Genomic DNA, 27,607 nt, shown 5'->3' on the forward strand with positions numbered 1-27,607 from the left:
GGGATTGGTGGAAAAAGGAAAAGGGCGGGGCGATGAGGGGAGAGTAGGGATGTGATTGGTTGGGAGGGAAGGAGGAAAAGGCGGGAAGATGGGAGGGGAAGCAAGATGGCGGCGCTGAGGTCTGAGGGGAGGAAGGAAGCGGCTCAGTGACGTCACTGCCCCGCCTCAAAATTTGGGAATTTCGGGGAATTTTGGGGGGGAATTTGGGAATTTTTTTGAGGAGAGTTTGAGGAATTTTTGGGGGGATTTTTACAGGAAATTTTGGGGGAATTTGGGGAATTTTTAAGGAGAATTTTGGGGGGATTTTGGAATTATTTAAAGGGAGTTTGAGGAATTTTGGGGGATTTTTAGGGGGAATTTTTGGGGGAAATTTGGGGAATTTTGAGGGGGGAATTTTTTGAGAGGAGTTCGAGGAATTTTGGGGGGAATTTGGGGGGGGTTTAACAGGAAATTTTGGGAGAATTTGGGGAATTTTTGGGGAAATTTGGGAATTTGGGGGGGGGATTTTCGGATGGGATTTTGAGGAATTTTGGGGGGAATTTTTGGAGATTTTTAACGGGAATTTGGGGGATTTTTGGGGGGAATTTTGTGGAAATTTGGGGACGTTTGTTGGGAATTTGGGGGAATTTTGGGAGAATTTGGGAATTTTTGAGAGGAATTCTGGGGAGAAAATGGGGAATTTTTAGGGGAAATTTTGGGGGGATTTTGGGAATTTTGGGGTAAATTTGGGAGATTTTTTAGGGAGAATTTTAGGTAGATTTGGGGGAATTTCGGGCTCGGGATTTGAGTTTTTTTTGGGGGGAAATTTGGGATTTTTTAGGAATTTGAGGTCGGGATTTTGTTGTTTTTATTTTTTTTTTCCCAGGAATTTTAGGATTTTCCAGGATTTTTTTGGGAATTTGGGATTTTTTTTGGGAATTTTAGGATCTCAACCACACCCGATGCTTTCACCACTTTTTTATTCGCTCCAAAACCGCCCGAAACGGCCCCAAAAAAAAAAAAAAATCCTCCCCCAAAATTCCAGAAGGTCCCAGAAAATTCCAGAAGGTCCCGAAAATTCCAGAAATTCTCCAAATCCCCCCATGACGTCATCGTCACGCGGGGTGGCCCCAAAATTATTTTTGGGGGGTTCAAAGTCATTTTTGGGGTCCCCAAGGTCCTTTTGGGGTCCCCAAAATTGTCCCCAAGGTCCTTTTGGGGTCCCCAAGGTCCTTTTTGGGGTCCCCAAAATCATTTTTGGTGTCCCCAAGGTCCTTTTTGGTGTCCCCAAGGTCATTTTTGGTGTCCCCAGGGTCATTTTTGGTGTCCCCAAGGTCTTTTTTGGGTCCCCAAGGTCATTTTTGGTGTCCCCAAGGTCTTTTTTGGGTCCCCAAGGTCATTTTTGGGGTCCCCAAATCCTCTCGGTTGTCCCCAAAATTGTCCCCGAGGTCCTTTTGGTGTCCCCAGGGTCCTTTTTGGTGTCCCCAAGGTCCCAAAATTGTCCCCAAGGTCCTTTTTGGTGTCCCCAAGGTCCTTTTTGGGGTCTTCAAGGTCTTTTTTGGGTCCCCAGGGTCCTTTTAGGGTCCCCAAAATTGTCCCCAAGGTCCTTTTTGGTGTCCCCAAGGTCCCTTTTAGGGTCTTCAAGGTCCTTTTGGTGTCCCCAGGGTCATTTTTGGGGTCCCCAAGGTCCTTTTTGGGTCCCCAAAATTGTCCCTGAGGTCCTTTTGGTGTCCCCAGGGTCCTTTTCGGTGTCCCCAAGGTCCCCAAATTGTCCCTGGGGTCATTTTTGGTGTCTTCAAGGTCCTTTTTGGGTCCCCAAATCCTCTCAGGTGTCCCCAAAATTGTCCCCAGGGTCGGTTTTGGGGTCTTCAAGGTTCTTTTTGGGGTCTTCAAGGTCTTTTTTGGGTCCCCAAGGTCCTTTTAGGGTCCCCAAAATTGTCCCTGAGGTCCTTTTGGTGTCCCCAAGGTCCCAAAAATTGTCCTCAAGGTCCTTTTTGGTGTCCCCAAGGTCCTTTTTGGTGTCCCCAAGGTCCCAAAAATTGTCCCCAGGGTCTTTTTGGGGTTTTCAAGGTCTTTTTTGGGTCCCCAAGGTCCTTTTTGAGGTCCCCAAGGTCCCTTTTTTGGGTTCCCAAGAGCCCTTTTGGTGTCCCAAAATTGTCCCCAAGGTCCTTTTTGGTGTCCCCAAGGTCCTTTTTGGTGTCTTCAAGGTCTTTTTTAGGGTCCCCAAATCCTCTCAGGTGTCCCCAAAATTGTCCCCGAGGTCCTTTTTAGGGTCTTCAAGGTCCTTTTGGTGTCCCCAGGGTCCTTTTTTGGTGTCCCTGAGGTCCTTTTTTGGGGTCCCCGGGGTCCTTTTTGGGTCTTTGAGATCCTTTTTGGTGTCCCCAAGGTCCCAAAGTTGTCCCCAAGGTCCTTTTCGGTGTCCCCAAGGTCCCAAAATTGTCCCCAAGGTCCTTTTTGGGTCCCCAAGGTCCTTTTTGGGGTCTTCAAGGTCATTTTTGGTGTTCCCAAGGTCCCTTTTGGTGTCCCCAAAATCATTTTTGGTGTCCCCGCAGTCCCTTTTGGTGTCCCCAAGGTCCTTTCTGGGTCTTCAAGGTCATTTTTGGTGTCCCCAAAATCATTTTTGGTGTCCCCAAGGTCCTTTTAGGGTCCCCAAAATTGTCCCTGAGGTCCTTTTGGTGTCCCCAGGGTCCTTTTTGGGGTCCCCAAGGTCCCAAAATTGTCCCCAAAATTGTCCCTGAGGTCCCTTTTTGGTGTCCCCGGGGTCACTTTTGGGGGTCTCCCCCCAAATCCCCTTTTCACCTCCACCCCTCCCCCTCCTCCTCCTCCTCCATGACATCATCATCCTCCTCCATGACGTCACCCTCCTCCTCCATGACATCATCGGCGTCACCCATGACGTCATCAGTGTCACCCACGACATCACCCAAAATCATTTCTGGTGTCCCCAAGATCCCAAAAATTGTCCTCAAGGTCCTTTTTGGTGTCCCCAAGGTCCTTTTTGGTGTCCCCAAATCCCCTCAGGTGTCCCCAAAATTGTCCCCAAGGTCCCAAAATTGTCCCCAAGGTCCTTTTTGGGGTCCCCAAAATCATTTTTGGTGTCCCCAAGGTCCTTTTTGGGGTCTTCAAGGTCCTTTTGGTGTTCCCAGGGTCATTTTTAGGGTCTTTGAGCTCCTTTTTGGGGTCCCCAAGGTCCTTTTTGGTGTCCCCAAGGTCCTTTTTAGGGTCTTCAAGGTCCTTCTTGGGGTCTTCAAGGTCATTTTTGGTGTCCCCAGGGTCCTTTTTGGTGTCCCCAAGGTCCTTTTTGGGTCCCCAAAATTGTCCCCGAGGTCCTTTTTGGTGTCCCCGGGGTCACTTTTGGGGGTCTCCCCCCAACCCCTTTTTCACCTCCACCCCTCCCCCTCCTCCATGACGTCACCATCCTCCTCCATGACATCATCGGCATCACCCATGACATCATCAGCATCACCCATTACATCATCAGCGTCACCCATGACGTCATCAGCGTCCCCCCCCAGCAGGGGGTCCCACGCCGCCCCTCCCCCCAGCTCCAGCGGGGCGGGGGAGGGGCAGATCTCCCCCATCAAGGCCCGGGCCAGCACCGACGCATTTTGGGCCACCTCGGCCACCTCGGCCAACCTTGTGGCCACCACCGATGTCCCCCCCGCCCCCAGGACGTCCCCGGCCACCCTCCGGGCCAGGGGGGGACACCCCCAGAGCTCCGCCAGCCCCCAGAGCCGGGCGGGGGTCCCGGGCACGGCCGTGGCCACCCAGAGCTCGAATTGGGCCACCAAGAAGCGCCGGGCCAGCGCCAGCGCCAGCCCGGCCAGCGCGGGGCTCGGGGACATGCGGGGACAGCGGCGGCAGCCGTGCAGGAAATGCAGCAGCAGCAGCAGGGGGGCGCGGGGACAGCGGCGCAGTGTCACCTGCCTGCGGTGGCCCTCCAGGAACGGTCCCTCGAGCAGCGCGGCCAGGGCTGGGGACGCGCGGCACAGCGCCGAGCGGCACGCGGGGACGGCAGGGGGACGGTCCGGCACCAGGGACACGTCCCACCGGGACACCGAGTACGGACACCGGGGGTTTGGGGACATTTGGGGGGGATTTGGGGAGATACAGGGGGGATTTGGGGATGTTTGGGGACATTTTGGGAAGGGTTCAGGGGGGTTTGGGGACGTGTGGGGGGGATTTGGGGATGTTTGGGGGGGGTTTGGGGACATTTGGGGACATTTCGGGGACAGTTTGGAGGTATTTGGGAATGTGTGGGGGGGATTTGGGAATGTGTGGGGGGGATTTGGGGAGGTTTGGGGGGGATTTGGGGAGGTTTGGGAGGGATTTGGGGACAGTTTGGAGGGATTTGGGGACAGTTCAGAGGGATTTGGGGAGGTTTGGGGGGGGTTATTGGGTGTTTGGGGGGGATTTGGGGATGTTTGGGGACATTTTGGGGATGTTTGGGGACATTTTGAGGAGTTTTGGGGACATTTTGGGGAGGTATGGGGGGGCTTTGGTGACATTTGGGGGGGATTTGGGGAGGTTTGGGGAGGGTTTACAGAGGTCTGGGGACAGTTTGGGGACATTTGGGGACATTTTGGGGGCGGTTGGGGGGGATTTGGGGTGGTTTGAGGACATTTCAGGGAGGGTTCAGGGGGATTTGGGGGCATTTGGGGACATTTCGGGGAGATTTGGGGACATTTCAGGGAGGGTTCAACAGGGTTTGGGGAGGTTTGGGGACATTTTGGGGATGTTTGGGGACATTTTGGGGAGGTTTGGGGATGTTTTGGGGAGGGTTCGGGGGGGTTTGGGGAGGTATGGGGGGGGTTTGGGGACGTTTGGGAGGGATTTGGGGACATTTGGGGACAGGAATTGGGATTTAGGGACATTTTGGGAGAGTTTGGGGACATTTGGGGACATTTTGAGGACGTTTGGGGCCGATTTGGGGAGGATTGGGAGAGATCTGGGGACATTTGGGGAACATTTGGGGACACCTGGGGGGGATTTGGGGACATTCGGCGACGTTTGCAGGGGGGTGGGGACATTTGGGGCCACCTGGGGACAGGTGAGAGCGCCCCAGAGGTGTCCCCAGAGGTGTCCCAGGTGTCCCCAGGTGTGTCCAGGTGGTCCCAGGCGTCCTCAGGTGCGTCCTCAATGTCCCCAGGTGCGTCCCAGGTGTCCTCAGGTGCGTCCTCGATGTCCCCAGAGGTGTCCCAGGTGTCCCCAGGTCCGTTTTGGATGTCCCCAGGTGTGTCCAGGTGGTTCCAGGTGTCCCCAGGTGTGTCCCAGGTGTCCTCAGGTGCGACCTCAATGTCCCCAGGTGCGTCCCAGGTGTCCAAAGGTGTGTCCTCGATGTCCCCAGGTCCGTTTTGGATGTCCCCAGGTGTGTCCCAGGTGTCCCCAGGTCCATTTTGGATGTCACCAGGTGCGTCCCACGTGTCCCCAGGTGTGTCCTGGATGTCCCCAGGTGTGTCCAGGGGGTCCCAGGTGTCCCCAGAGGTGTCCAGGTGTCCCCAGGTGTCCCCCAGGTCCCCGTTGGTGTCACCGCTGTCACCGTGGCCGTTCACCTGCGGGTCCAAAATGTCCCAGGTGTGTCCCAGGTGTGTCCCAGGTATGTCCCCAATGTCCCAGGTGTGTCCCCAGGTGTGTCCCCAATGTCCCAGGTGTGTCCCCAGGTGTGTCCCCAATGTCCCCAGGTGTGTCCCACCTGTCCCAGGTGTGTCCCAGGTGTGTCCCCAATGTCCCTCACCTGTCCCAGGTGTGTCCCTCACCTGTCCCCAGGTGTGTCTCACCTGTCCCAGGTGTGTCCCCAATGTCCCCAGGTGTGTCCCCAGGTGTGTCCCCAATGTCCCCAGGTGTGTCCCCAATGTCCCTCACCTGTCCCAGGTGTGTCCCCAATGTCCCCAGGTGTGTCTCACCTGTCCCAGGTGTGTCCCCAGGTGTCCCCAGGTGTCCCTCACCTGTCCCAGGTGTGTCTCACCTGTCCCAGGTGTGTCCCCAATGTCCCAGGTGTGTCCCAGGTGTGTCCCCAGGTGTGTCCCACCTGTCCCAGGTGTGTCCCCAGGTGTGTCCCCTCTGTTCCCAGGTGTGTCTCACCTGTCCCAGGTGTGTGCCCAGGTGTGTCCCAGGTGTGTCCCCAATGTCCCCAGGTGTGTCCCCAGGTGTGTCTCACCTGTCCCAGGTGTGTCCCCACTGTCCCAGGTGTGTCCCAGGTGTGTCCCAGGTGTGTCCCCAAGTGTGTCCCCAATGTCCCCAGGTGTGTCTCACCTGTCCCAGGTGTCCCTCACCTGTCCCCAGGTGTATCTCACCTGTCCCAGGTGTGTCCCCAATGTCCCAGGTGTGTCCCAGGTGTGTCCCCAATGTCCCTCACCTGTCCCCAGGTGTGTCCCTCACCTGTCCCAGGTGTGTCCCCAATGTCCCAGGTGTGTCCCCAGGTGTCCCTCACCTGTCCCCAATGTCCCTCACCTGTCCCCAGGTGTGTCTCACCTGTCCCAGGTGTCCCCAGGTGTGTCCCCAGGTGTGTCCCCAATGTCCCTCACCTGTCCCAGGTGTGTCCCCAGTGTCCCTCACCTGTCCCAGGTGTGTCCCCAATGTCCCTCACCTGTCCCAGGTGTGTCCCCAATGTCCCCAGGTGTGTCTCACCTGTCCCAGGTGTGTCCCCAGGTGTCCCCAGGTGTGTCCCCAATGTCCCTCACCTGTCCCCAGGTGTGTCCCCAATGTCCCCAGGTGTGTCTCACCTGTCCCAGGTGTGTCCCAGGTGTGTCCCCAGGTGTGTCCCAGGTGTGTCTCACCTGTCCCAGGTGTGTCCCAGGTGTGTCCCAGGTGTGTCCCCAGGTGTATCCCAGGTGTGTCCCCACTGTCCCTCACCTGTCCCAGGTGTCCCCAGGTGTGTCTCACCTGTCCCAGGTGTCCCCAGGTGTGTCTCACCTGTCCCAGGTGTGTCCCAGGTGTGTCCCCAATGTCCCAGATGTGTCCCCAATGTCCCAGGTGTGTCCCAGGTGTGTCCCCAATGTCCCTCACCTGTCCCCAGGTGTCTCTCACCTGTCCCATGTGTGTCCCCAATGTCCCCAGGTGTGTCCCCTCTGTCCCAGGTGTCCCCCACCTGTCCCCAGGTGTGTCCCAGGTGTGTCCCCAATGTCCCCAGGTGTGTCTCACCTGTCCCAGGTGTGTCCCCAATGTCCCTCACCTGTCCCCAGGTGTGTCTCACCTGTCCCAGGTGTGTCCCCAATGTCCCTCACCTGTCCCCAGGTGTGTCTCACCTGTTCCCAGGTGTGTCCCAGGTGTGTCCCCAGGTGTGTCTCACCTGTCCCAGGTGTGTCCCCAGGTGTGTCCCCAGGTGTGTCTCACCTGTCCCAGGTGTGTCCCCAGGTGTGTCCCCAATGTCCCTCACCTGTCCCAGGTGTGTCCCCAATGTCCCAGGTGTGTCCCCAATGTCCCCAGGTGTCCCTCACCTGTCCCAGGTGTGTCCCAGGTGTCCCCAATGTCCCCAGGTGTGTCCCCAGGTGTGTCTCACCTGTCCCAGGTGCCGTCTCAGCTCCCCGATGGCGGCGGCGGCGTAGAGGAGGAAGGGGGGAGGGGCGGCCCCTCCCCCGCCCCGGGCGGCGGCTCCGAGCAGCAGCGGCAGCGCCCCTCCCCCGCCCCACAGCAGCGGCCACAGCGCCGAGCCCGGCCTGTCACGATATATCGTGATATATCACGTGTTATATCGCGATATGGAGCACGTTATATCGCGATATAGAGCGTTATATCGCAATATATCGCATTGTATAGTGATATATGGCATTATATCGCGATATATGGCATTATATTGTGATATATCGTGATATATCGCGATATATCGCACGTTATATCCCGACACAGCCCCTCCCCCGCCCCACAGCGGCGGCCACAGCGCCGAGCCCGGCCTGTCACGATATGGAGTGTTATATCGCGATATATCGCATGTTATCATGTTATATCGCGATATATCGCAGGTTACATCCCGACACAGCCCCTCCCCCGCCCCACAGCAGCGGCCACAGCGCCGAGCCCGGCCTGGGGGGGATATCGCGATATGGAGCTTATATCGTGATATATCACACTTTATATCGCGATATATCGCGTTATACAGTGATATGTCGCATTATATCGCGATATATCGCACGTTATATCCCGGCACAGCCCCTCCCCCGCCCCACAGCAGCGGCCACAGCGCTGAGCCCGGCCTGTCGTGATATATCGCGATATGGAGCATTATGTCACGATATAGAGCGTTATATCGCGATATATGGCATTATATCGCGATATATCGCACTTTATATCGCGATATATCGCACGTTATATCCCCACACAGCCCCTCCCCCGCCCCACAGCAGCGGCCACAGCGCCGAGCCTGGCCTGTCACGATATATCGCGATATATAGCACTTTATATCGCGATATATCGCACGTTATATCGCGATATATCGCACGTTATATAGTGATATATCGCGTTATATTGTGATATATCGTGTTATATTGCGATATATGGCACGTTATATCCCGACACAGCCCCTCCCCCGCCCCACAGCAGCGCCCACAGCGCCGAGCCCGGCCTGTCACGATATATCGCGATATGGAGAGTTATGTCGCGATATAGAGCGTTATATCGTGATATATCGCACATGATACAGTGATATATTATGTTATATTGTGATATAGCACAGTATATACTGGTATATCGCATTATATCACGATATATTGCATTATATAGACATATATACGTTACATCATGATATATCGCATTATATAGTGATTATCACGTTATATCATGATATATCTCCTTATATCGTGATATATTGTGTTATATAGCGATATATCACAGTATATAGTGGTATATTGCTTTATATTGTGATGAATCACATTATATCATGGTACATCACGTTATATTACAATATATTGCACTATACTATATTTTTGGGCTGATTTTGAGGGATTTTGAGGGATTTTTTGGGGGGATGTTTGGGATATTTTGGGGTGATTTTGAGGGATTTTTTGGGGTGTGTTTGGGATATTTTAGGGTGTGTTTGGGGGTATTTTGGGAGTGATTTTGAGGGGTTTTTTGGGGTGCGTTTGGGATATTTTGGGGTACATTTGGGGGTATTTTGGGGGCTGTGTTTGGGATATTTTGGGGTACATTTGGGGTATTTTGGGGTACATTTGGGGGTATTTTGAGGGATTTTTTGGGGTGCATTTGGGATATTTTGGGGTGTGTTTGGGATATTTTGGGGGTGATTTTGAGGGATTTTTTTGGGGTTTGTTTGGGGCTATTTTGGGGGTAATTTTGGAGGATATTTTGGGGTACATTTTTGGGTATTTTAGGGGCTGTGTTTGGGATATTTTGGGGTGCGTTTGGGGTATTTTGGGGGTAATTTTGAGGGATATTTTGGGGTGCATTTGGGGGTATTTTGGGTGTGATTTTGGAGGATATTTTGGGGTGTGTTTGGTATATTTTGGGGTGCATTTGGGGATATTTTGGGGTAATTTTGAGGGATATTTTGGGGTGCATTTGGGGTATTTTGGGGGGGATGTTTGGGATATTTTGGGGTATGTTTGGGGATATTTTGGGGGACATTTGTGGGTATTTTAGGGGCTGTGTTTGGGATATTTTAGGCTGTGTTTGGGGATATTTTGGGGTATATTTTGGGGTATTTTGAGGGATATTTTGGGGTGTGTTTGGGATATTTTATGGTGCATTTGGGGGTATTTTGGGGTAATTTTGAGGGATTTTTTGGGGTATGTTTGGGGTATTTTGGGTGTGTTTGGGATATTTTGAGGTACTTTTGAGGGATATTTTGGGGTGCATTTGGGGGCATTTTGGGGTAATTTTGAGGGATTTTTTTGGGGGTATGTTTGGGATATTTTGGGGTGTGTTTGGGACATTTTGTGGTAATTTTGAGGGATTTTTTTGGGGTTTGTTTGGGACTATTTTGGGGGTGATTTTGAGGGATATTTTGGGGTATGTTTGGGATATTTTGGGGTGCATTTGGGATATTTTGGGGTACATTTGGGGGTATTTTAGGGGCTGTGTTTGGGATATTTTAGGATGCATTTGGGGATATTTTGGGGTGCGTTTGGCGTATTTTGGGGGTGATTTTGGGGATATTTTGGGGTTATTTTGGGGCGCTCCGGGGGTCTCTGACCTGGCCAGCAGGACCAGGGCGGTGGCGCAGGCCAGGCGGGCGGGGGGGGTCCCACACCTCAGGCCGTGGGTCAGGACCCCCACCCCGAACGGCGCCGCCGCCGTCGCCCCCAAACTCCGCAGCAGGGCCTCACCTGGGGGGAAAAACAGATTTTGGGGGGTCAAAATTCACCTGAGACCCCCAAGAGTGAATTTGGGATACCCCAAAACCCCCCAGAACGGAGAATCCGAAAAAATCCACCCGGGATTCGTGAAAATCCAGAGGATTTTGGGGAAAAAATGCGCCAAAAAAATGGGATTTTCACACAAATCCTCCCCAAAATTTCACTCAATTCACCCAAAAACCCCCCAAACTCCCATTTTTCCACAGAATTCCCCAGTTTTCTCAAAATCTCCCCCAAAATCTCCATTTTTCCCCCCAACCTCCCCAAAATCCCAACCAAAAAAGCCAAAACCTCCCCCATTTTACACCCAAATCCTCCAAAATTCCCATTTTCTCCCCAAAATCCCCATTTTTCCCCAGAGTTCCCCCAAATCCCCCCAAAAAAAACAAATTTCCCACCAATCCCCATTTTCCCCCCCAAAATCCCCATTTTCCCCCTCAATTTCCTCCTAAATCCCCCCAAAATCCCAATTTTTCTCCCCCAAATCCCCATTTTTCACCGAAAACCCCATTTTCCCCCCCAATGCCCCAAAAATCCCCATTTTCCCCCCCAAATCCCCATTTTCCCCCTCAATTTCCCCCAACTCCCCATTTTTCCCCCCAAATCCCCCCAAAATCCCCATTTTTTCCCCCAAAATCCCCCCCAAAATCCCCATTTTCCCCCCCAAATTCCCCCAAAATCCCATTTTTCCCCCCAAAATCCCCCCCAAATCCCCATTTCCCCCCTCAATTTCCCCCAAAATCCCCATTTTTCCCCCCAAATTCCCCCAAAATCCCAATTTTTCTTTCCAAATCTCCCCAAAATCCCCATTTTTTTCATCCTATCCCCCCAATCCCCATTTTTTCCCCCAAAATCCCCATTTTTCCACTTAATTTCCACCTAAATCCCCCCAAATCCCCATTTTCCCCCAAATCCCCATTTTCCCCCAAATCTCCCCAAAATCCCCATTTTTTTCCCCCAAAATCCCCCCAAATCCCCATTTTTTTGCCCCAAATCCCCATTTTCCCCCAACCCCCCCCCAAATCCCCATTTTTCCCCCAAATCTCCCCAAAATCCCCATTTTTTCCCCCAAATCTCCCCAAAATCCCCGTTTTTCCCCCCCAAATCCCCATTTTTCCCCGATTTCCCCCCAAAAACTCACCCAGCTCCTTCAGCCTCTCCCTCCTCTCCCGGGGGGGTCCGGGCTGGGGATTTTTGGGGGGATTTTTGGGGCGGGGGTCCCTCCCCTCCCCCACCTCCCGCAGCCACTTGTGGGGCGGGACCCCCAAAACCAGCCAGGAGTGGATGAGGGACGGGACGAAGCCGCGGAGGAGGAGCCCCAAAAATTGGGGATTTTCCACCAAAAGCTGCAGCAGGCGGGGGGCGCGGGGGGAGGGGCGGGGGACCCCCGCCAGGTACCCCAAAATGGCCGAGACCAGGGTGGGGGAGGGGAGGGAGGGGGAGGGGCAGGGGGGCTCGGCCAGGCGCTCCAGCAGCAGCAGCACGGGGGTCTCGGGCAGTTTGGGGTCCCCCAAAAGGGTCGGGGGGATTTGGGGCAGGGCCAGGGTGGCCAGGGTGGGGGGGAGGGGCGGGCGGGGTCGTTTTTTGGGGGGGGGGGCAAGGTGGGGGAGGGGAGGGGGGAGGGGTGGTGGGGGAGGTGGAGGAGAGCCAGGAGCTGGGGAGGGGGAGGGGAGAGAGCGGTGGAAAATTTGATTTAAAATGTTAAAAAACGGCTGAAATGCGGTGAAATAAACCCAAAAATCCCATTAAATAACCCCAAAAATCCTGTTAAATAACCCCCCAAAACCCTGTTAAATAACCCCAAAAATCTTGTTGAATAACCCCAAAAATCCCATTAAATAACCCAAAAAAATCCCTTTAAGTAACCCCAAAAATCCCATTAAATAACCCCAAAAATCCCATTAAATAACCCCAAAAATCCCTTTAAGTAACCCCAAAAATCCCGTTAAATAACCCCCAAAAACCCTGTTAAATAACCCAAAAAATCTTTTGAATAACCCCAAAAAATCCCGTTAAATAACCCCAAAAATCCCTTTAAGTAACCCCAAAAATCCCATTAAATAACCCCAAAAAAATCCCTTTAATTAATCCCAAAAATCCCGTTAAATAACCCCAAAAATCCCATTAAATAACCCCAAAAATCCCATTAAATAACTCAAAAAAAATCCCTTTAATAACCCCCCTCCCCAATATCCCAAACCCCCTCAAACCCCCAAAATCTCCCCAAAATCCCCTCAAATCCCCCTCCTCAATATCCCAAAGCCACTCAAATGCCCCACAAAATCCTCTCAAATCCCCCTCCCCAATATCCCAAATCCCCCAAAACCCCTCAAATCCCCTCAAACCCCCCAAATCTCCCCCAAATCCTCCCCCCAAACCCCCCAAATCCCCCTTCCCCTACATCCCAATTCCCCTCAAACCCTCCAAAATCCCCTCAAAACCCCCTCCCCAATATCCCAAACCTCCCCAAACCCCCCAAAACTCCCAAAATCCCCCCGAAATCCCCCTCCCCAATATCCCAAACCCCCTAAAACCCCCCAAATCCCCCTCCCCAATGTCCCAAAACCCCACAAATCCCCCGAAACCCCCTCAAATCCCCCCCAAATCCCCCCAAAATCCCCCTCCCCAATATCCCAAATCCCCTCAACCCCTCCCCAAATCCCTCTCCTCAATATCCCAAAACCCCCCAAAATCCCCTCAAACCCTCCAAAATCCCCCTCCCCAACATCCCAAATCCCCCCAAAAATCCCCCAAAACCCCCTCAAACCCCCCAAATCCCCTCGAAATCCCCCTCCCCAATATCCTAAACTCCCCAAACCCCCCAAATCCCCCTCCCCAACATCCCAAATCCCCCCAAATCCCTCTCCTCAATATCCCAAAACCCCCCAAAATCCCCTCAAACCCTCCAAAATCCCCCTCCCCAACATCCCAAATCCCCCCAAAAATCCCCCAAAACCCCCTCAAACCCCCCAAATCCCCTCGAAATCCCCCTCCCCAATATCCTAAACTCCCCAAACCCCCAAAATCCCCCTCCCCAACATCCCAAATCCCCCCAAATCCCTCTCCTCAATATCCCAAAACCCCCCAAAATCCCCTCAAACCCCCCAAAATCCCCCAAATCCCCCTCCCCAATATCCCAAATCCCCCCAAAATCCCCCAAAATCCCCCCAAATCCCCCTCCCCAACATCCCAAATCCCCCCAAACCCCCCAAATCCCCCTCCCCAATATCCCAAATGCCCCCAAAACCCCTCAACCCCCCAAACCCCCCAAATCCTTGTCCCCAATATCCCAAATGATCCCAAAATCCCCCCTGAATCCCCCTCCCCAATATCCCAAATCCCCTCAAACCCCCCCAAACCCCCCAAAATCCCCCCAAATCCCCCTCCCCAACATCCCAAATCCCCCCAAACCCCCCAAATCCCCCTCCCCAATATCCCAAATGCCCCTAAAAACCCCCAAATCCCCTCGATCCCTCCTCCCCAACGTCCCAAACACCCCCAAACCCCCCAAATCCCCCTCCTCAATGTCCTAAACCCCCCCAAAATCCCCCTCCCCACTCACCTCAACCCCCTCCAGCTCCCCGCCGCCGCCTCCCTGGGGGTCCCCAGCCCCAAATCCCCCCAAAAACCCCCTCAAACCCCCAAAATCCCCCTGAAATCCCCCTCCCCAACATCCCAAACCCCCCTCAAACCCCCCAAAATCCCCTCAAAACCCCCTCCCCAATATCCCAAACCCCTTAGATCCCCCCAAACCCACCTCCCCAATGTCCTAAACCCCCCCAAAATCCCCTCAAATCCCCCCAAAACCCCCTCAAACCCCACAAAATCTCCCCAAATCCTTCTCCCCAATATCCCAAAGCCACTCAAATCCCCACAAACCCCCCAAATCCCCTCAAAATCCCCCCCAAATCCCCCTCCCCTATATCCCAAACCCCCTCAAACCCCCCCAAAATCCCCCTCCCCACTCACCTCAACCCCCTCCAGCTCCCCGCCGCCGCCTCCTCAGGGGTCCCCAACCCCAAATGACCCCAAAACCCCCCCAAAATCCTCTCTCCAACATCCCAAACCCCCTCAAACCCCCCAAATCCCCCCCAAAATCCCAAATCTCCCCAAAATCCCAAACCCCTTAAATCCTCCTAAATCCCCCCAAACCCCCAAAAATCCCTCTCCCCAATGTCCCAAATGCCCCTCAAACCCCCCAAAATCCCCCCAAAACCCCCTCCCCAATACCCCAAACCCTCTCAAACCCCCAAAATCCCCCCTGAATCCCCCCAAACTGCCCCAAATCCCCCAAAACCCCCCCAAAATCCCCCCAACTCCCCCTCCCCACTCACCTCAGCCCCCTCCAGCTCCCCGCCGCCGCCTCCCCGGGGCTCCCCAGCCCCAAATCCCCCCAAAACCCCCCAAAATCCCCTCCCCAATATCCCAAACCCCCTCAAATCCCCTCAAACCCCCCAAATCCCCCCCAAATCCTCCCCCCAAACCCCCCAAATCCCCTCCCCAATATCCCAAATGCCCCCAAAACCCCTCAACCCCCCCAAACCCCCCAAATCCCTCTCCCCAATATCCCAAATGATCCCAAAATCCCCCCTGAATCCCCCTCCGCAATATCCCAAACCCCCCAAAATGCCCCCAAACCCCCTCCCCACTCACCTCAACCCCCTCCAGCTCCCCGCCGCCGCCTCCCCGGGGCTCCCAACCCCCAAATCCCCCCAACAACCCTCCAAAATCCCCTCTCCAACATCCCAAACCCCACTCAAAGCCCCCAAAAACCTGCCAAAACCCCCTCCCCAATATCCCAAATCCCCCCAAACTCCCCAAATCCCCCTCCCCAATATCCCAAACCCCTTAAATCCTCCTAAATCCCCCCAAACCCCCACAAATCCCTCTCCCCAATGTCCCAAATGCCCCTCAAACCCTCCCAAATCTTCTCAAATCTCCCCAAATGCCCCCCCAAATCCCCCAAACCCCCCCAAATCCCCTCAAACCCCCCCAAACCCCCTCCCCACTCACCTCAACCCCCTCCAGCTCCCCGCCGCCGCCTCCCTGGGGCTCCCCAGCCCCAAATCCCCCTCAAACCCCCAAAATCCCCAAAAAACCCCCAAAATCCCCTCTCCAACATCCCAAACCCCTTAAATCCTCCAAAATCCCTCAAAACCACCTCAAACCCCCCAAAACCCCCTCAAACCTTCCAAAATCCCCCCAAATCCCCCTCCCCAATATCCCAAACCGCTTAAGTCCCCCAAAACCCCCCTCAAAATCCCCTCTCCAACATCCCAAACCCCCCCAAACCCCCTCAAACCCCCCCAAATCCCTCTCCCCACTCACCTCAACCCCCTCCAGCTCCCCGCCGCCACCTCCCCGGGGCTCCCAAACCCCAAATCCCCCCAAAATCCCCTCTCCAACATCCCAAACCCCCCAAAATCCCCTCAAAACCCCCTCCCCAATATCCCAAACCCCTTAAATCCCCCAAAATCCCCCCAAAACCCCCTCCCCAACATCCCAAATCCCCCCAAATCCCCCCCAAATCCCTCTCCTCAATATTCCAAAACCCCCCAAAATCCCCTCAAACCCCCCAAAATCCCCCAAAATCCCCCTCCCCAACATCCCAAACCCCCCAAAACCCCCCAAATCCCCCTCCCCACTCACCTCAACCCCCTCCAGCTCCCCGCCGCCGCCTCCCCGCCGCTCCCAACCCCCAAATCTCGGGGCAGATCCGCCGACTTCGCCTCCTCTTCCTCCCTTTCCTCCTCCTCCTCCTCCTCCTCCTCGGGGACCCCTCGGGGCAGCCTCCGGGCCAGCAGCGGCACCAGCCCGGCCGCGTCCAGGGCCCGCAGCGCGGGCGGGTCCCAGGAGAAGGCGGCCAGGGCCAGCAGCACCGCGCCGTGCCAGCGCCGCGCCCGCGGCTCCCGCAGCACGGCCAGCAGCGCCCCCAGGCCCCCCGAGCGCCGCACCCGCGCCCGGTTCACCGCCTCGCGGCACAGCAGGCACAGCGCCCGGATAGCGCAGTCCAGCGGGCCGCCCCCAGACTCAATTGGGGCAGCGCTGGAGGGGGGGTTGGGGGGGGCACGGGGGGGTTTGGGGGGTGTGGGGTGGGGTTTGGGGGTCTCAGACTGGAATTGGGCACTCCTGGAGCGCGATTTGGGGGTCACAGACTCAATTTGGGCACTCCCGGAGCGGGATTTGGGGGTCGCAGACTCAATTTGGGGACCCCCGGAGTGGGATTTGGGGGCTGCAGATTGGGTTTTGGGGGGCTCAGAGGGGATTTTGGGGGTCTCAGAGGGGAATTTGGGGGGTGCAGAGGGGGTTTTGGGGGGTGTGGGGTGGGGTTTGGGGGGCGTTAATTGGGGTTTGGGGGGCGCAGAGGTGGGTTTGGGGGGTGCAGAAGGGGGTTTGGGGGGTTCAGAGGGGGGTTTGGGGGGTGCACAAGGGGGTTTGGGGGGTGTGGGGTGCGGTTTGGGGGGTGCAGAAGGGGGTTTGGGGAAGGTAGAGGGGGGTTTGGGGGGTGCACAGGGGGATTTGGGGGGGGTGGGGTGGGGTTTGGGGGACATAGACTCAATTTGGGGACGCCCAGAGGGGAATTTGGGGGTCTCAGAGGGGGCTTGGGGGGGCTCAGAGGGGGTTTTGGGGGGCGCAGACTCAATTTGGGGAGCGCCGGAGCGGGATTTGAGGGGTGCACAGGGGGTTTTGGGGGTCTCAGAGGGGAATTTGGGGGGCGCAGACTCAATTAGGGGACCCCCAGAGGAGATTTTGGGGGTCTCAGACTCAATTTGGGGACCCCCAGAGGGGAATTTGGGGGTCTCAGACTCAATTTGGGGAGCGGCAGAGAGGGGTTTGGGGGGTGTGTGGTGGGGTTTGGGGAAGGTAGAGGGGGGTTTGGGGGGTGTAGAAGGGGGTTTGGGGGGCGCGGGTTGGGTTTTGGGGGGCTCAGACTGGAATTGTGGAGCCCCAGAGGGGATTTTGGGGGTCTTGGAGGGGGCTTTGGGGGGCGCAGAAGGGGGTTTGGGGAGTGTGGGGTGGGGTTTGGGGGCTGCAGAAGGAGTTTTGGGGGGTGTGGGTTGGGGTTTGGGGGTCTCAGACTGGAATTGTGGAGCCCCAGAGGGGAATTTCGGGGTCTCAGAGGGGGTTTTGGGGGTCTCAGACCGGAATTGGGGACCCCCAGAGGAGAATTTGGGGAGTGCAGAGGAGATTTTGGGACCCCCAGAGGGGAATTTGGGGGGTGCAGAGGGGATTTTGGGGAGTTTAGAGGAGGTTTTGGGACCCCCAGACTCAATTTGGGGAGCCCCAGAGGGGATTTTGGGGGTCTCAGACTCAATTTTGGGACCCCTGGAGGGGAATTTGGGGGCTGCCGAGGAGATTTTGGGACCCCCAGACCCAAATTGGGGACCCCCAGACTCGAATTTGGCACCCCCAGAGGAGAATTTGGGGGGCTTGGAGGGGATTTGGGGACCCCCAGACTCAAATTGGGGACCCCCAGACTCAAATTGGGGACCCCCAGAGTCGAATTTGGGACGTTTGGTCCTGGGTTTGGAACCCCCAGACTCAAATTTGGGATTTTCACCTAATTTGGGACCCCCAGACTCAATTTGGGGAGACCCAGAGGAGAATTTGGGGGTCTTGGAGGGGATTTGGGGACCCCCAGACCCAAATTGGGGACCCCCAGACTCAAATTGGGGACCCCCAGAATCGAATTTGGGACGCTTGGTTCTGGGTTTGGAACCCCCAGACTCAAATTTGGGATTTTCACCTAATTCAGAACCCCCAGACCCAAATTTGGGACCCCCAGACCCAAATTTGGGACCCCCATTCAAATGGGGACCCCCGTTCATTTGGGGACCACCGCCCCCAAATTGGGGGGGCTGGGGGCGACCCCCAACCAATTTGGGACCCCCAAAATTAACCTGGGGACCCCCAGCCTTAATTTCAGACCCCTCACCCAATTTGGGACCTTTAATTTCAGGACCCCTACCCAATTTAGGGCCCCCACTCTCAAATTTGGGACCCTCACCAAATTTAGGATCACTGCCAAATTTGGGGCCCCCACCCTCCAATTTAGGACCCCCACCCAATTTAGGACTCCCACCCAATTTGGGACCCTCACCCAATTTAACACCCTCACCCCCAAATTCAGGACCCTCACCCAATTTAGGACCACCCTTAAATTTAGGACCCTCACTCCCAAATTTGGGACCCTCACCCAATTCAGGATCACCCTCAAACTCAGGACCCCCACCCAATTCAGGACCCCCACCCAATTCAGGACCCTCACCCAATTCAGGATCACCCTCAAACTCAGGACCCCCACCCAATTCAGGACCCCCACCCAATTCAGGCTCACCCTCAAACTCAGGACCCTCACCCAATTCAGGACCCCCACCCAATTCAGGACCCCCACCCAACTCAGGACCCCCACCCAATTCAGTATCACACCCAAATTTGTGTCCCTCACCCAGCTCAGGACCCCCACCCAATTCAGTATCACACCCAAATTTGTGTCCCTCACCCAGCTCAGGACCCCCACCCAATTCAGGACCCCCACCCAACTCAGTATCACACCCAAATTTGTGTCCCTCACCCAATTCAGGCTCACCCTCAAACTCAGGACCCCCACCCAATTCAGGATCACCCTCAAACTCAGGACCCCCACCCAATTCAGGATCCCCCCCCTCAAACCCAACCCCCGCCCCCACCCCACCCCCCTCCCCAAATTCCCCGTGGGCGCCCCCAGCCCCTTTTAACCCCCTCCTGACCGCGGCCACTGCCGCCTCCACGGCTCCGGCCGCTCCCAGGGCCGGCCGCAGCCACCCTCGGCCGCTGACCGCCGCCAGCACGGCCAGAGCCCAGCCCCGGGCGTCCAGCGCCGGCCGGGCGGCCAGAGCGGCCAGAGCGGCCAGGGCGGGGGTCACGGCCTCGGCCACGGCCGCCGGGCACGGACTGACCAGCAGCCCCCGCAGCGCCCGCGCCAGCGCCGGGCACGAGGGGTGCCCGGGGGGCAGAGCGGTCAGACGTCCGGCCAGAGCCGCGGCCGCTCGGACACGGGCGGGGTCGGGCAGAGGGGGGGCGCGGGGTGAGGTTTTGGGGGGGTTTGGGGGGGTTTGGGGGGTACCCAGGATGCGAAGGGCGCGGGCGGCGCTGGTCAGGCAGGCCGGGGTGCTGCAGGTGGAGGTGAGGGAGATCAGCAGGGGCGCGGCACCTGAGGGGTTAATGGGGGGTTAGGGGGGTTTTTGGGGGGTTTGGGGGTTTTTGGGGTGAAATGGGAATGAGTTGGGTTCAAATCGCCACGAAATTGTGGTAAATCCCCCTCAAATCACCACTAAATTCACCCCCAAACTCGTCCGATTTTCCCCCAAATTCCTCTAAAGTTTTCCCCAAATCACCCCCAAATTCCTCTCAAATTTTCCCCAAATTCCTCCAAATTTGTCCCACATTTCTCTAAAGTTTTACCCAAATCACCCCCAAATTCCTCTCAAATTTTCCCCAAATTCCTCCAAATTTCTCCCACATTTCCCTTAAATTCCTCCCAAATTTCCACTAAATTCACCCCCAAATTAATCCGATTTTCCCTCAGATTCCTCTAAAGTTTTCCCCAAATCACCCCCAAATTCCTCCATATTTCTCCCAAATTTCCCTTAAATTCCTCCCAAATTTCCACTAAATTCACCCCCAAATTCATCCGATTTTCCCCCAGATTCCTCTAAAGTTTTCCCCAAATCACCCCCAAATTCCTCTTAAATTTCCCCCAAATCACCCCCAAATTTCTCCTAAATTCACCCCCAAATTCGTCCAATTTTCTCCCAAATTCCTGTAAAATTTTCCCCGAATCACTCCCAAATTCCTCTCAAATCACCCCAAAATTCCTCCAAATTTCTCCCATATTTCTCCCAAGTTTCCCTCAAATAACCCCCAAATTTCCCCCAAATCTCCCTTGAACTTCCCCAAAATCCCTAAAAAATCCCCAACTTTTTTCCAAAAATCTGCTAATTCCTCCCAAAAATTCCAAAAAAATCCCCTAAAATCCCTCAAAAATCCCCTTAAAAATCCCCTAAGATTTCCCCAAAAATTCCCAAATTTTCCCCAAAATCCCCAATTTCCCCCAGAATTCCCTAAAACCCCAAAAAATCCCAAAATTTCCCCAAAAATCCAAAAAAAATTCCCCAAAAATCCCCCAAATTTTTTCGAAAAGCCACAAAAATTCCCAAATTCCCCCATAAACCCCCAAGTTTTCCCGCAAAATCCCCCCAAAATCCCCCAAACCCCAAAAAAATCCAAATTTTTCACCTAAAATTCCCAAGAATCCCCCCCAAATCCCCAAATTTTCCCCCAAAATCCCCACATTTTTGCCCAAAATCCCCCGAATTTCCCCCAAAATGCCCCAAATCGGGTATCTCACCAGCGTCCAGCACATCGCGGGCCCCGTCCGGCTCCAGGGCCAGGTTGGCCAAAGTCCGAGCGGTGCGATTCCGGACGCTCTCGGGAGCAGCGGTCAGCGCCAGGATGGACACTGCGGACAGGGGTCAAAGGTCAGGGATGGACACTCAGGGGACAGTGGTGAGTGGTCAGCGCCAGGATGGACACTGCGGACAAGGCTCAGTCCCGATAATTTCTCACATTCCCAACATTTTCCCTCATTCCCATCAATTTCCCCCTCACAAACAGCACTTTTGCCCACTTTTCCCTCATTCCTGATATTTTTTACCACATTCCCGCCACTTTTTCCCCTCACAAATGACATTTTTTCCCTCACTCCAGACACTTTTCCCTCACAAATTACACTTTTCCCCCTCATTCCCATCAATTTCCCCCTCACAAACAGCACTTTTCCCTCATTCCTTATATTTTCTCCACATTCCCTCACACCTGACACTTTTCTCCTCATCCATGACACTTTTCCCCCTCACAAAAAGCAATATTCCCCTCACAAATGACATTTTTCCCCTCACAAATGACACCTTTCCCCCTCATTCCCATCACTTTTCCCCACTTTTCCCTCATTCCTGATATTTTTTCCCACATTCCCGCCACTTTTCCCCTCACAAACAGCACTATTCCCCTCACAAATGACACTTTTCCCCTCACAAACAGCACTTTCCCCTCACAAAGAGCACTTTTCCGCTCACAAATCACATTTTTTCCCTCACTCCAGACACTTTTCCCTCACAAACGACACTTCCACCGCATTCCCATCACTTTCCCCCTCACAAACAGCACTTTTCCCTCATTCCTGATATTTTCTCCACATTCCCGCATCTTTTCCCCTCACAAATGACACTCTCCCCCTCATTCCCAGCACTTTTCCCCACTTTTCCCTCATTCCTGATATTTTTTCCCACATTCCCGCCACTTTTTCCCTCACAAATGACATTTTTTCCCTCACTCCGGACACTTTTCCCTCACGAATTACACTTTTCCCCCTCATTCCCATCACTTTCCCCCTCACAAACAGCACTTTTCCCCACTTTTCCCTCATTCCCGGTATTTTCTCCACATTCCCAACCCTTTTTCCCTCACACCAGACACTTTTCCCCACATTCCCGCCACTTTTCCCCTCACAAACAGCACTTTTTCCCTCACAAATGACATTTTTTCCCTCACTCCAGACACTTTTCCCTCACAAATGACACTCTCCCCTCATTCCCATCACTATTCCCCTCACAAACAGCACTTTTCCCCACTTTTCCCTCATTCCTGATATTTTTCCCACATTCCCGCCACTTTTCCCTTCACACCTGACACTTTTCCCCTCACAAATGACATTTTTTCCCTCACTGCGGACACTTTTCCCTCACAAATGACACTTTCTCCCCTCATTCCCATCACTTTCCCCCTCACAAACAGCACTTTTCCCTCATTCCCAATATTTTCTCCACATTCCCGCCACTTTTCGCCACATTCCCTCACACCTGACACTTTTCCCCTCATCCATTACACTTTTCCCGCTTACAAAAAGCAATTTTGCCCTCACAAATGACATTTTTCCCCTCACAAATGACACCTTTCCCCCTCATTCCCAGCACTTTTCCCCAATTTTCCCTCATTCCTAATATTTTTTCCCACATTCCCGCCACTTTTCCCCTCACAAACAGCACTTTTCCCCTCACAAATGACACTTTTCCCCTCACAAACAGCACTTTTCCCCTCACAAATGACATTTTTCCCTCACTCCAGACACTTTTCCCTTTACACCACACATTTTCCCCTCATTCCCGCCACTTTCCCCCTCACATTTCCCACTTTTCCCCTCACATTTCCCGCCCTTTTTTCCCTCACAAATGACACTTTCCCCCTCACAAATGACACTTTTCCCTCACAAATGACACTTTTCCCCTCACAGCACACACTTTCCCACCAATTTCCCGCACTTTTTTCCCTCACAAATGACACTTTTCCCCTCACATCACACACTTTCCCACTCATTTCCTGCACTTTTTCCCCTCACAGCACACACTTTCCCCTCATTCCCGGCAGTTTCCCCCTCACATTTCCCACTTTTCCCCTCACATTTCCCACTTTTCCCCTCACATTTCCCACTTTCCCCCTCACAAATGACACTTCCTCCTCACAAATGACACTTTTCCCCTCACATTTCCCACTTTCCCCCTTACATTTCCCACTTTTCCCCTCACATTTCCCACTTTTCCCCTCACATCTCCCACTTTCCCCCTCACATTTCCCACTTTTCCCCTCACATTTCCCACTTTTCCCCTCACTTTCCCCCTCACAAATGACACTTTTCCCTCACAAATGGCACTTTTCCCCTCACATCACACACTTTTCCACCCTTTTCCAGCACTTTTTCCCCTCACAGCACACACTTTCCCCTCATTCCCGCCACTTTCCCCCTCACATTTCCCACTTTTCCCCTCACATTCCCCACTTTCCCCCTCACATTTCCCCCTTTCCCCCTCACATTTCCCACTTTTCCCCTCACATTTCCCACTTTTCCCCTCACATTTCCCACTTTCCCCCTGACATTTCCTACTTTCCCCCTCACAAATGACACTTTTCCCTCACATTTCCCACTTTTCCCCTCACATTTCCCACTTTCCCCCTCACATTTCCCACTTTTCCCCTCACATTTCCCACTTTCCCCCTCACATTTTCCACTTTCCCCCCTCACATTTCCCACTTTCTCCCTCACATCTCCCACTTTCCCCCTCACATTTCCCACTTTCACCCTCACATTTCCCACTTTCCCCTCACATTTCCCACTTTCCCCCTCACATCTCCCACTTTCCCCTCACATCTCCCACTTTCCCCCTCACATTTCCCCCTTTTCCCTCACATCTCCCACTTTTCCCCCTCACAAATGACACTTTTCCCCTCACAGCACACACTTTCCCACCCATTTCCCGCACTTTTTCCTCTCACACCACACACTTTCCCCTCATTCCCGGCACTTTCCCCCTCACATCTCCCACTTTTCCCCTCACATTTCCTACTTTCCCCCTCACAAATGAAACTTTTCCCTCACAAATGGCAGTTTTTTCCCTCACACCACGCAATTTCCCCTCACAAATTACACTTTTCCCCTCTCACCACACACTTTCCCCCTCACATTTCCCACTTCCACGCTCACATTTCCTACTTTCCCCCTCACAAATGAAACTTTTCCCTCACAAATGGCACTTTTTTCCCTCACACCACGCAATTTCCCCTCACAAATGACACTTTCCCCCTCACATTTCCCACTTTTCCCCTCACATTTCCCACTTTTCCCCTCACATTTCCCACTTTTCCCCTCACATTTCCCACTTTTCCCCTCACATCTCCCACTTTTCCCTCACATTTCCCACTTTTCCCCTCACATTTCCCACTTTTCCCCTCACATCTCCCACTTTTCCCTCACATCTCCCACTTTTCCCTCACATTTCCCACTTTTCCCCTCACATTTCCCACTTTCCCCCTCACATTTCCCACTTTCCCCTCACATTTCCCACTTTCCCCTCACATTTCCCACTTTCCCCCTCACATTTCCCACTTTTCCCCTCACATTTCCCACTTTCCCCCTCACATTTCCCACTTTCCCCCTCACAAATGACACTTTTCCCTCACATTTCCCACTTTTCCCCTCACATTTCCCCCTTTTCCCCTCACATTTCCCACTTTCCCCCTCACAAATGACACTTTTCCCTCACATTTCCCACTTTTCCCCTCACATTTCCCCCTTTTCCCCTCACATTTCCCACTTTTCCCCTCACATTCCCCACTTTCCCCCTCACATTTCCCACTTTCCCCTCACATTCCCCACTTTTCCCTCACATTTCCCACTTTCCCCCCTCACATTTCCCACTTTCCCCCTCACATTTCCAACCTTCTCCCTCACATTTCCCACTTTTCCACTCACATTTCCCACTCTCTCCCTCACTCCGGACACTTTCCCCCTCACAAATGACACTTTTCCCCTCACACCACACACTTTCCCCTCATTCCCGGCACTTTCCCCCTCACATTTCCCACTTTTCCCCCTCACATTTCCCACTTTCCACCTCACATTTCCCACTTTTCCCCTCACATTTCCCACTTTCCCCCTCACAAATGACACTTTTCCCTCACATCACACACTTTTCCACCCATTTCCCGCACTTTTCCCCCTCACACCACACACTTTCCCCTCATTCCCGGCACTTTTCCCCTCACATTCCCGGCACTTTTCCCCTCACATTTCCCACTTTCCCCCTCACATTTCCCACTTTCCCCCCTCACATTTCCCACTTTTCCCCTCACATTTCCCACTTTCCCCCTCATATTTCCCACTTTCCCCCTCACAAATGACACTTTCCCCCTCACATCTCCCACTTTCCCCCCTCACATTTCCCACTTTTCCCTTCACATTTCCCACTTTTCCCCCTCACAAATGACACTTTTCCCCTCACAGCACACACTTTTCCACCCATTTCTGGCACTTTTTCCCCTTACACCACGCAATTTCCCCTCACAAATGACACTTTTCCCCTCACATCACACACTTTTCCACCCATTTCCGGCACTTTCCCCCTCACATTTCCCACTTTTCCCCTCACATTTCCCACTTTCCCCCTCACATTCCCCACTTTCCCCCTCACAAATGACACTTTTCCCTCACAAATGACACTTTTCCCCTCACATCACACACTTTCCCACCCATTTCCCGCACTTTTCCCCCTCACACCACGCACTTTCCCCTCATTCCCGGCAGTTTCCCCCTCACATTTCCCACTTTTCCCCTCACATTTCCCACTTTCCCCCTCACAAATGACACTTTTCCCTCACAAATGACACTTTTCCCCTCACATTTCCCACTTTTCCCCTCACATTCCCCACTTTTCCCCTCACATCTCCCACTTTCCCCCTCACACCACGCACTTTCCCCCTCACATTTCCCACTTTTCCCCTCACATCTCCCACTTTCCCCCTCACATTCCCCACTTTCCCCCTCACATTTCCCACTTTTCCCCTCACATCTCCCACTTTCCCCTCACATTTCCCACTTTCCCCCTCACATTTCCCACTTTTCCCCTCACATTTCCCAGTTTTCCCCTCACATTTCCCACTTTCCCCCTCACAAATGACACTTTTCCCTCACAAATGACACTTTTCCCCTCACAAATTACACTTTCCCCTCATTCCCGGCACTTTCCCCCTCACATTTCCCACTTTCCCCCTCACATTTCCCACTTTTCCCCTCACATTTCCCACTTTCCCCCTCACATTTCCCACTTTCCCCCTCACAAATGAAACTTTTCCCTCACAAATGACACTTCTCCCCTCACATCACACACTTTCCCCTCATTCCCGCCACTTTCCCCCTCACATTCCCACTTTCCCCCTCACATTTCCCCCTTTCCCCCTCACATTTCCCACTTTTCCCCTCACATTTCCCACTTTTCCCCTCACATTTCCCACTTTTCCCCTCACTTTCCCCCTCACAAATGACACTTTTCCCTCACAAATGACACTTTCCCCTCACATTTCCCGCTTTCCCCCTCACATTTCCCACTTTCCCCCTCACATTTCCCACTTTTCCCCTCACTTTCCCCCTCACAAATGACACTTTTCCCCTCACACCACACACTTTCCCCCTCACATTTCCCACTTTTCCCCTCACTTTCCCTCTCACAAATGACACTTTTCCCTCACAAATGACACTTTTCCCCTCACATCACACACTTTTTCACCTATTTCCAGCACTTTCCCCCTCACATTCCCGGCACTTCCCCCCTCACATTTCCCCACTTTTCCCCTCACATTTCCCCCATCCCCTCTCCCGCACTCACCGAGCCGCTGCACCCCTCCGAGGCTCCGCGCCTGCCGCCGGCAGCCGGGCTCGGTGCAGCAGTTGCCGAGCACGCTCAGCGCCAGCTCCAGCACCCGCCGGGGCTGCTCGGGCCGCACCAGCTCCAGCAGCGGCCCGAGCCCGCCGCGCTCCCGGAACCGCGCGGGGCCCCCGGCCCGCCGCGTGTGCCGCCCGCGCAGCGCCACCAGCGCCCGCGACAGCGCCGGCTCGGCCGCGGCCCGCACGGCCTCCACGCACCAGCCCAGCGACTCCGACATGGCGGGGCAAAAAACGGGAGAAGTGGGAAAAATCAAAAATATAAACTCTGGAGGGGGGAGAGGGGAACGGCGAGGGGCGGAACGGGCGGAGAGGGGAGAGCGGGGAGGGGGGAACGGCGGGGAGGGGGCACAGAGAGAGCGGGGGAAGGGAGAGGAGGAGGGACGCGGCGCGCGGGGTTGATGGGAGAGGGGCGGGCCTTAGGAGACGGAAAGGGGCGGGGCTTAGGGTGATTGACAGGTGGTGCGTGAGGGGCGGGTGATTGATTGACAGGCGTGTGGGCGATTGATTAGGCAGGCTAATCGATTGATAATTAGATTGATTGATTGACTAAGGGCGTGGCAATGGGGGATTGATTAGGCAAATATTGATTGATTGATTGATTGATTGATTGATTGATTAAGGGGCGTGACAGAGTGATTGATTAGGCAAATATAGATTGATTGATTGATTAAGGGGCGTGACAGAGTGATTGATTAGGCAAATATTGATTGATTGATTGATTGATTAAGGGGCGTGACATAGTGATTGATCAGGCAAATATTGATTGATTGATTAAGGGGAGTGGCAATGGGTGATTGATGGAGCTGCGGCTGATCTGATCAATGGGAAAGGGGCGTGGCAATGAGTGATTCATTAGGCAAATTGTTCGATTGGATTGATTGAGCGTGGGGTGAAAAGGGCGGTGCCAAAGGTGATTGACAGGGAAATTGCCGAATGATTAAGTGATTGATTGGTTGATTGACAGGCAGAAAATTAAATGAAACGCAGAAAGGGCGGTGCAACGGATGAT

General features: G+C 54.0%; 1 protein-coding gene and 1 long non-coding RNA gene across 2 annotated transcripts; one reads left to right on the top strand and one right to left on the bottom strand.

Moving 5' to 3' along the window:
- Window positions 1-1,192: 1,192 nt before the first annotated feature.
- LOC140685170 (uncharacterized) lies at window positions 1,193-2,027 on the top strand. Its single transcript, XR_012058458.1, has 4 exons — window positions 1,193-1,250; window positions 1,469-1,582; window positions 1,874-1,945; window positions 1,988-2,027. It is a non-coding gene; the product is annotated as an uncharacterized lncRNA (long non-coding RNA).
- Window positions 2,028-3,083: 1,056 nt separating this feature from the next.
- Window positions 3,084-26,984, bottom strand: ARMC5 (armadillo repeat containing 5). The gene is given in 9 exon segments (XM_072936392.1): window positions 3,084-5,531; window positions 7,478-7,634; window positions 10,124-10,256; window positions 11,428-11,629; window positions 11,631-11,940; window positions 15,936-16,518; window positions 18,877-19,479; window positions 20,677-20,787; window positions 26,540-26,984. Coding segments are annotated over 9 exon segments (4,548 nt in total). The 5' UTR covers window positions 26,817-26,984; the 3' UTR covers window positions 3,084-3,359.
- Window positions 26,985-27,607: the final 623 nt, after the last annotated feature.

Source organism: Taeniopygia guttata, chromosome 16 (genome assembly GCF_048771995.1).
Source record: "Taeniopygia guttata chromosome 16, bTaeGut7.mat, whole genome shotgun sequence".
In the NCBI taxonomy this organism is placed as follows: Eukaryota; Metazoa; Chordata; class Aves; order Passeriformes; family Estrildidae; genus Taeniopygia; species Taeniopygia guttata.